The following is a 10,919-nucleotide window of genomic DNA, read 5'->3' as shown; positions in this document are numbered from 1 at the left end:
ATACCTGAAGTCTTCTGAAGTCATTCCCGAGATAGTGGTTTGATTAGCGTTTTGGTTCCACATCAAAGCTTCCGTGGTGAGGTGACCTTCAGCAGCCTCCCGCATCTGTTCCGCTGTGCAGTCAACACCTTCCCGCTCCAAATTAGTTTCAAACCAATTATCTTCATACCAACCTGAGTGAAGAGTATCATATTGATTAATATTAATTTTATCGATTCTATTTAGGCATTATGACAGCCTACACCGTTTTGCCGTTTTATTAAATTTCGTTTATACAATGAAAATTTTCATAACGTATTTCAAGATTCCAATATCTTCCAAATGTCAAGTTACCATTTTAATGTAAACATTATGTTTGTTTTTTCAATTAGCTAACATCTTCCCTGCCTCGTTGGAACAGTGGTTAACGGGTCTTCATAGAACATAGGGATCCTAGGTTAGATCCTAGATAGATCACCTAATTGAACGAAAAAAAAAATCAAAACTTAAAGAATATCGATTCATGAAAGTTCAAATATTTCGTTCACATAAAAACGTATAAAGCAGCTGCTCTTTACGTAACCCACAAGGGGACTCAGGAATTAGCACACATAGTATAAGTACCATGAGTGGCTGGAAACCAGTCGGCTCCTACAAGATTTGTTTGTTATGACATTAAAAAAATTAATTAAATACGTTTTATCGCAGATATTATAAGAAGATAACAGAATCGGCTACAGAGAACAAATCCGATTCCCGATTTATACTCGATTTGTACATTATGTGTTTAATTCGCCTTAAAAAATATATAATTTTGTGCAATTATACGCCTATTTTTACGTAACATTAAATTCTAAATATCGATCGATTGCTTTGATTGTTTCAATTCCGTTTTCAAGCACGGGGTGGGACGGAATGAATAGCCTCATAACGGAAAACACTTTTATCACAGAACTTCTATGAAGTAAAACGCCCCTCGCCGGATAGAAATATCCAATTCTGATGCAGGAAACGAAAACAACGTGAATGAATTACTGGAATGTTCAGACGCCACGAGTGTTTGTACGTACTTCACATAAACGCATACTTGACCCGCCGTATTATTACCGTCGGCGTGGCCACTCCGCAGCTACCCTAAATTCTGTCGTCGAAAACAAGCGAGAGCTTTGGTATACTAACGTAATGAAATTACTTGGAAATGGCTATCGACTCGACGTTTACCAAGTTCACCCCGTATATCTAGATCGTTGGATGATTGACTTCGACGTTTAAAATAATATTTCCTTGAATGGCAGTGATATCTGTTTAAGCCTTTTGTTTGATCTTGGTACTAGCTCGAATTAATTTGCTAATTTAAGATCAATCTTTATACATTTATTACTACAATTAAGCATTATTGCTGAAGTAGATTCGTATCTTGAACACATCGATACGAAACATAAACGTACATAATAGTGAAACAAATGTTTCGTTATTTTGTATCTACGTGTATTCCTTAACATTAAACGCAATCTTTATCTTCGTTCTCTTTGTACTGTTTGTTGTCAGCAAAGCTTGGGGTAAATAAATATATGTTTTCTTCCCTTAGGCAACTATATAATAATAATCGTGTATTCTCGTGGAAGCGGAGCTAATGTTTTGAGAAGCCACGGGCTTTTTACTTCACTAATAAGGAGCCATGTTCTAAATGATTTAATAGTACATTTCAGTACATTTTTTAAGTGAATTAAGTAGAGTTTGTCAAATATGAGTAAAATAGAAGTTAAATTGCAAAAATTGTTTTTATTTGTGTCTGATTTGTTAAACATATACAGCTATTATCTTGAAAACATATGCATGACCTTGCATTCAATGAAACTGGTATTATTTGAATGATAACTAATATTATGACTATTATGTCGTCAAAACACACTTTTATCTGTAATTATACATTAGAATTGTTAATTATTGATGAATTAAGTACTTAAGCATCCTCAGATTAAAATTTTCTGATAGCATTTACTTCACTTATTACAACAACCACATTTTTACTATCGTCTATAATATTTTGAAAATATGAAGGTAATGTCAGTGACGCTGCGTTACTTTAATTGTTTTATCAGCTAGACGGAGGTAGAATCCTACTAGTACTACTAATATTATAAATGCGAAAGTTTGTGAGGATGTGTGTGTTTGTTGCTCTTTCACGCAAAAACTACTGAATTAACTAGAATGAAATTTGGTACGTAGACAGATGGACAATTGGAATAACATATTTTTATCCCGATATTCCTACGGGATAACGGACTTACGCGGATGAAACCGCGGGGCACAGCTAGTTTTATACAAAGTTAATGTAATAATGTTATATTGTACTTATCTAAACTTGCTCACCAGAAGTGAAAGAATAAGAACATTTCTGAATAAAACTCAACTAACGTAGTTCGAGTATTTCCCCCGCTCCTATGTAATCTCATACAAGACAATAAACAACTGCAGCGAATCAAAATTTTGTAAATCTTCTCATTTTTCATCGTATAGTAGTATGATTTTTTTGTTTTATATTATTCATCTTCGATTTATCCATCGTTTCTTTCAAAATTAGTACTATTTTACATAAAGGTTTTGGTCGTGGTTGAGGCAACTAGTCAACCACCAAATTTTTCCCTAAAACTTATACTGCTATTGCATTGCATCTTAATGCAATAGCATGAAATCCCCCTTACAGAGCTCAAGCTATTTATTTTCAATACTAAAACCTATTTTTTCACCTTCAGCTTCTATTCTACCGCGTTGATTTCATAAGCGATAGTAATAAACTATTCAATATTTCATAAAACGTATCCAAAAAGAACGTAAGGAAGACTACCCTTGCAACGAGTTATGAATATTATAAAGGTTGCTATGAAAATAAGGAACAATTTTGCTTATATTAAGGTCAACCGGACGTTGATAACCTGCCGATCTTGGAATGACACAACAAGCGATGGCAGAGTGCCAAATCACCCCTTCGCATACAGTTGCCGTCAATAATATCTATTCAGGGTTAGGCATTATGTCATATAAATAGGTCGGTGTTATTTACGTGAAACGGAATTTTTACATTTAAAATTCAAATGGATCGAACATAAACAAAATTCAAACTGATATTATTGCGATCGCATTGGATTGTAGATAGAAGATACATTAAGTAATTATGTATTCAAGTAATCAAGGAAAATGGGTCTTTGTGAGTTTCTTTTATTGCAAAGCATTGAAAATGTATAAATATATGTGATACATAATGCTAACAATTAATTTAAAATGTGAAGTGAGTATATTAAATAATTTATCTAATAGTTTGGAATACACTAAAGTTTCCATTTTATAAATTTTAAATGTTTTTGAACCATTAAAGCAGGATTAGAGGCAAGCATTAAAGAAAGAATTGGGTCACATGAGCCGTATTATACGGCTGCGATTGGTATAATAATGTAGTGTATAACTAGACGCCACGAGTCGAAAGTTCCATCATATTCGTAGTACCAAAAGAGATTAACCCATCCGGTTTTGCAATATCTTTTATGTATAACAAAGGGCTAATTTGTTTCGGTACTGATGTTAATGCTTAATAATAGCACTACTGACCGAATTTCAGCTAGGGCAGGTCATCTCACCGGAAATTAGTCAATAATGCAAGATACATAATATAACAGTGCAGAAGTATTTTTTGCAGACATAAACGTTCTCTGTATTGCATCACCCTAAAGCTTCTATGGGAAGACAGACAGCGTAAGACAGACCAATCGGGGAGATTTTTAGCACAGGAGCTTTACTTACTTTGCGAGCTACAGTAGTTCTAGCACTGTTCTGTATAGATCTATACGGTTCGTTAGGTGGCCATTTTCATTTTAAATTTCTGATCGACCGTGGCCCTTAATTTACTATCTAACATGCATTTAGGACCTACCGAGCAAATCAGTTAAGAAACCGTAAATGCGTATTGGTAGCATATTTAAATATGAGTTCATGCTTGTGACAAAGAATTGCGAGGGTTATTTTAAATTAAGGACAGCAACATAACTTAAGGGTCATATTTAATTAGATTCTTTCCTGACGCGCGCACGTCTGACCGCTTGATTTTCAGTAACATAAAGGAAATTATTTAAAAGGTCTGCTGTAATTAGGATATTCCATTAAATTATAATAATTTAATTCATTTATCTGACATGTTATCATATTCAGTATATTAAACGAAAAAAGAATTTGCGTAGCTTAAATAAATATTCACATGCTTCCCGTCCCCTTCATGTCGGAACATAATAATTTATTATCTGATTAAACCAATTTACTGTGACAGAAGGTTTTAAAGCAGATTTTACGAAAATAAGGCAACGTAGGTGATATTAGTCATATTCATATAGCATGTTGCAAATGTGTGAATATACAGTATATAGTATATAAGTATATTGTGTTTATAAGGGGCTGACTCAATTTAATATTACTTTTGTAATTTCAAGTAATCTTTTGGATTACAATTTTACATGCTATAACTGCTCAATTATTAAAGGTTGAAAATGTCTTGAACACGCCTGAATAGATTATGGTATCTCGAGTTGTTATATTTAGACTTTGATTTCCTATCTACTAATATAATTCGAGCATTGCTTACCATTTATAAAGCAGTATTGATTCACAGACTTCCGAATAGCTATTGGTGGAAACAAATTCAATAATAATCCCTAGTCCACATTTCATATCGAAGCACGATACTTAATTTGATTAAGTGACATATTTAGGAGGCAATACGGAAATGTTATTAGCACATAAGTTGAATATGTTGTGGATTTACAATTCCACAAATTTCATTAACGGTGGAGTGCGCGCGTTATGATATGTCGACGCGTGTAATTATTGTAATATCGAACGTATTATTAATACAGAATATGGACAAATTATGGGAATATGCTTGATTGAGAGAATTTTAGTTCATTTCATTCTTGAAAAACATTGAAATACGTCATTTAAATTCACATCTGATTGGGGGATACTATAATAAATATGCCATTAAAACTTTATAGGTTTAAATGCAAATTTTTTCTATAATTTGCCATGTATACAATGGTTTTAGATGGATAGTACATTTCGTTATTTCTTTTTAATCAACACATCAGAAAAAGAGGGTTAATCAAATCACGAAAATATTTTTTTTTAAACTTGAATCAAATTAGAAAAACGATTTTGATAACTCATAAAAAACGTTAAAATTGAAGTAATAAAGAACTCAAGTAAATGATAAAACCAGCCAAGTACGAGTCGCCCATGAAGGGTTAGCAGCAATAACGGTTCAAGATTTAGGAGTATTACAAAAAACTGCTTCTTAGATATCGTTCAAACCAATTTCCGATGGAAGCGTAGTATAGTATCAATACCATTTTTGAAGGGCTATCCATAAACACCACAAAAGTGCACGTATGGGTATGAAAACAATTAAGTTTCGGTTAAGGGTGGGGAATCCCCAAAATTTATTGTTTTTTTTCTATTTTTGTGTGAAAATCTTAATGCAATTCATAGAAGAAACAAGAGAAAATACTTGCACTATTATATATGCTACTTATAAAATATCAACTGTTGTTTTAGGGCGATATCACGTTGACTTAGATAAAAGGTAGAAGAAAGCTTTTTAAAAAACACTGACGAATATATCCCACAACCCATTGCTATTGTGTCGACACAAACGGGCAAACGGTTCGTCGCGAGATTATGAATCTCAATGAGCCAGAATTCGAAGCCATGCATTATTTATTTCGATAACAAACACAGGCTGCGGGAAATGTTATCACTTTTTCTTGTCGACATCAGCTGTATATATGTTGTTATGTTGATAAATATTTATTTTTCCGACCCAAAACAAACTCTCGCTGAATTGCCTGAATCTAACACTCTGAATAGTGAAACGAGAAATAACACTATATAATAAAATAACTACATCATTTATTTTATTGATCCCACATTGTATTTTTCCTTCTAATCTCCACTCTTGGGAACCTGCTGATCTGTAGTTAAACCAATTACAATTAGATCCGAGGGGTATATCTGCTAGAGTAAGAAATAATAATGTATAGAGCCACCAATATGACTGTTAACAGAAAGTACTAGGATATCAGCGTTGTGTATGTGCCGATACTAATTTCAATCACTTCGCCGCAACGATGAATGGGTGGATTGCAATCGATTGCGAATACACTCTCCATATGGAAATGGTTTCAGATGTTTACAAAAAAAAAATAACAATATTTTCTTAATTTTTCTTAAGAGGTTACTATACAAAAAGGTAAAATAATCATAAATTCAAACAAACACTATCTCTGAAATTAGCTGCTAGCTGCAAAGAAGAAGTTCTAGTTATCTGTTCTTTAATGTTGGAATATACAACAATGTTGTTTCATACTTACACACCGTTTTGTATTACATTGCATTAAAGTTATTAAAGTTTGCTAAGAGAATATTCCTAAGAAACTGAACACCCGTAATTCAGTACTCATACAAATTTTACAATCATGAAATTTATTCAGAATAATTAGATACAATCGCGCATAAATGATTTACTACAAAAGACAATTCTCGATGTCAGAAACCCTCGCGATTGTTCTGCTCGAATCAGATTCATGAATATACAAATCTGGTTTTATTGATGTTCCATTTTATGTACGATTGCAAAGTCGAAGATAAAACAAAATACGGTAAAACACAGGCGTCATCTGCTGCGAACGTAACGCGACGTAGCTCTTGAATTATTTAAGACAAACGTGGATTGCTTAAAATTACGTCACTGTTTCTCTTTCATTAGAAGACGTGATTTTAGGTAGAGTCTAATGTTTTGCTTCTTAAAATGTCTTTTTCTCTTTATTGAATTTTATTAATAGGCCAGTTGTTATATCCAAAGTAAATTGTATACACCTACAACATAGCTAAATAATGATTCTATGATGCGTTAATAAAATTTTAATGTGTTTACATTCAATACTTTATTAAATAATTTAGACTATACGCAAACGTATTAAAGAAACAAATGTTTACGTGAAATGAAACTATTGTTCATTGGTATAAAATAAAATTAGCCTTAAAGGTCATAAATGATAGGTACTTTCTGAAATCCATTATTCTAGTGTCATCTCGAATTATCATTTGCGACTCATCTGAAAATGTCTTTGTCTTGCCTTATCGCAGCACTACTATGAATAAAAAATTACCATTTTAATAAAATGTCTGTAAGTAACTGCTTGTACTTAATTAAACAATTCTTTTACTGCGTTTTCCTTTTTTATTATTGGCACAGTAAAATTTTATAACAACCAAGGCAGCAAAGTCTTCCTTTTTAAAAGGGTATAATATTATTTAATTTAAAAAGCGTTTTGCTCCGATGCTACTTTTGTAGTCCGGTTGCGTAATGATGATTTATAACGAGGGTAACTACAAAAAATGTCCTTTTTCCAAATAAAATAACCCAGTCGTTTATTTTTTCTCCTCTCAAAAATACGGAAAAATAATGCAGAAGTTTCCATTGTTTAAACTGTAGTTTGAGAAATGTATAATGAATTTGAAGAATTTGTTCAAATAACGTTTGAAATATACGTTTACCGATATTAAAACGTAATAGCGTGTGAAAAGACTAATGGGCGCATTGCGCTATCGCGTCATTTCTTTCATAATCCACATTACATACAATTTATAAAGCTCCCCCATCCAGGCGTCGTCGCAGATCTTAATGATGTGCGATTTCGTATATGATAATCCTTTGTTTAACTATGTTTAAGTTAATAAAAGATTCTCGTGTCAGTTTTATTAGTAACCGAACCGTATATACGTGTTCAAACAATACGGATTTAATACCGGACCGCTTTTTGGCTATTTACACGGTTGTGTTACGAGATTTAAAATTGTTATCGCTTTCATTACGGTTACGCAAGGTAAATTGGCTAAAATTCAACATCTGAAACGTTGTTTGTGACTTAACGTGAGCTAACTGTAAAGGTCACAATATCCATAAGATAAGAAAAATGGGAATTCTATTATTCTTTCTTAATACGTACCTCATTTTTGAAATATGTATAATGAATATTTTATTAAGTGCAATATACTTTATAGTTTAAATTCACTTACACAGTGCTAATTATTCTTATAAACAGCTCTCAACTCTCCTCCCATCTGCACATTTTTTTATTTATAAAAAACTTACCAGTTGTTATACTAATATAGTCAGTGACAAATCCGTGGTTAGAGGACTTATTTAGAGTTTCGAAAACGAAACTCAAACTTAATCCTCTCGCAGCAGGAATCAGTCGTAAGCAGGAACCACTACGAATATAACTAACACGACTTCGATTTTTTATAATAATGTTATATAATAGATTTTCAATTAACACTTACCTATAAAAAACCAAACGTAAGATTTCCCGTATAACTTGTGTTTATAAACTTCGCATAGCACTCGTCTCGCCGCCACCACGTAGAAGAGTCCAACTATAACCCGAGCATCCTGACGGCGCAAGTTCCGCACCGCGTCGCTCGGGTCAGACAGAAAGGACTGTCTCGTCACTATTTCTATACCAGTTTTCTTGCAATGCGCTTCTAGGTCTTCCACGGTCTATAATAAATAATATTATTGTATGAGAGATGTTGAAGCGGGTTACATCTACGCCTGATACTTAATGACACAGCCATGTCCAAGTTAGGCAAGGAAGAAATATAGCTATTCATCTGATAATTCTTATCATTCTTATCATTTCAACGGATAATTCATTTTTCTTTGAGTTTATTAATCTGATTTTGCGATTAAAAACAGAAATATGCCGTTACAATTTAAAAGTATAAGCAAACTTTAAACATGTACATAAACCAAGCTAAAGGTCAGGCCTAAATAGATGTTGACACTTTAAACAGCTTTTTTCGGTTACCGTGTAAACAAAGCGAGTGTGCAAAAACGCTCCAAAACCACTTATAAAGAAAAAACGGGAGGCGCTCTAATTACATTGAAGCCCGCGTGAAAGCCTTGAGCGCATTCATTGCGGGTAAGTATACTGTATATCTAGCACTCGTTAACCTTATAAAAAGTTTCAGTGCATCCACCGGCAAATAGATTTTCACCCACGTCAGCTTGGAAAATTGAAGTTTGAAGCACATAAAGCCGACGGCTAGTTGCATTCGCGAATATACAAGGATGTATTTCCCCATTCATCGCTTGCGGTTCCGGATTCAATAACATATGTAAATACATGTTTGTTTGGCATATTCAGCGTAAAAGTGATGAAAAGGTATGATTTTTATGCATGAAACATTTGATAATTCACCATAAATTATACGTAAATCAATATATAATCAAATAACGATCTATAGCGATTCAATATGCAGTTACAATGTACATGTCAGGTAAAATATATAGTATTAATAAATTCTCACTGGGTATCCATTATTCATTGAATTCCGAATAAGTGTAAATCAAAATGAAAATAAATAAAACTTACAAATATTGACCAATCATTTCAAAACAAATGGTTTTCAACTATGGAAATAAACAACAATGTGAATATTTTAAGACCATATTTAACTCGTGTAATAACTTAGTTTTATAACTATATACCGATTCATATTGAAAATGTTACAAATGCTTACTCATAAAATATTTATATCATTACGTATAGGGCAAGACTTAATTTTTAATACAAATGTATATTTTCACTACTAATAATTTTATACTCAAAGCTCATGTTTCATTTTATGCAACTATTTCGTACGATTTAAATAAATATTGAATTTCCATAGAATCAGTTGGATCCGACCTGAGAAAATTGGATTCAGAAAGTGCTACTAAATTTTTACCCTTTGCATTTTATTGTAAGGATTACCTAAATCAGGGCCACCGCAATTCCTCCAATGCGATTTACGAATACGACCTTTTATACAAAAAATAACCATTTTATTCCAACGAAAAAGAGGGGTGTTATAAGTTTGACGTCGATATTTGTCTGTCTGTCTGTAAATCAATGTCAATGGTCGAACCGACGTCGCCGCTTTTTTTATTAAAAAGCCAGTTTTTTAGTAGTTCTTAGCTATGTGTCATGTAATCAGGCGAAGACAGCTGCCGTCCCAAAATTTCGTATAATATATTGTTTATACCCTCTCAATATGGGTATAAAATGAAGTAAATGGCTCGAGTAATAAAATACTTAACACAAAATCATGATAGCCGACAACACAAAAAGGGCTTCTATGTGGTACCTATAGAAATAGTTTCATGTTTGATATTATAACATAGATATCCCACGTTCAATAAACAAAAACAAAATTATTTACAACCTGACTTGGCAAATCGATCTTAACTGAGACTTCAGTATTCTAATCGTCGATGTCTACGATTTATGTCTCAGAGACACGACTCCTATAATACCAAAAATAAAACTACTTTATGGAGTCGACTCGACTGAAACGGATATCGTGAAATGTTGAAGGACATTTAAAAATATTGTTTGTCGATCGCTAGTCAAAGTATTAGCGTGTCAGACCCACTTGATGTTGAAATATCAAGTCTCCGATCGAAGTGTACGTGTCACGCACACCACCCACATTGTCATTCACCAATGTAATCACCTGCTTATCATTAACGTGGCATCCACAGGTTGGATATTCGGAAATTATGGGAATGTTGAGATAAGGGGAAGACGCGATGTTTCTCACACGCGCAACTAAGTTTATCTTTATTGAGAACGTACTATTTCTCTTGTGTATATGATATTGAATTTTACCGTCAACGGTGGAATGGAGTGGAACAAATTATGTAACAATAGAAATGAAAAATAAGGTAAAAGATAGATAAAGAGTGTATGGAAGTATGACGAGTTCGTTTTGAGACATATACCTAGTCTTGCCATAAATATTGTAATAAAGAAAAAAGAAAATTGTTAACTGCAAATAACATTTATTAC

The 10,919-nt window shown here is 33.0% G+C and overlaps 1 protein-coding gene across 1 annotated transcript in view; it reads right to left on the bottom strand.

Annotated features, from left to right (window-relative positions):
* The window catches only part of LOC119830154 (gamma-aminobutyric acid type B receptor subunit 1), an 80,995-nt gene that overhangs the window by 22,842 nt on the left and 47,234 nt on the right, over nucleotides 1-10,919 (bottom strand). The window contains exons 5-6 of the mRNA XM_038353056.1: nucleotides 8,368-8,584; nucleotides 5-173 (exon numbers count right to left, since the gene is read on the bottom strand). Of these exons, the coding sequence (XP_038208984.1) occupies nucleotides 5-173; nucleotides 8,368-8,584 (386 nt within the window). The remainder of the gene's footprint in view (nucleotides 1-4; nucleotides 174-8,367; nucleotides 8,585-10,919) is intronic.

The sequence above is a fragment of the Zerene cesonia genome, chromosome 11 (assembly GCF_012273895.1).
Source record: "Zerene cesonia ecotype Mississippi chromosome 11, Zerene_cesonia_1.1, whole genome shotgun sequence".
NCBI lineage: Eukaryota > Metazoa > Arthropoda > Insecta > Lepidoptera > Pieridae > Zerene > Zerene cesonia.
This window is presented reverse-complemented; position numbering and strand designations above follow the sequence as displayed.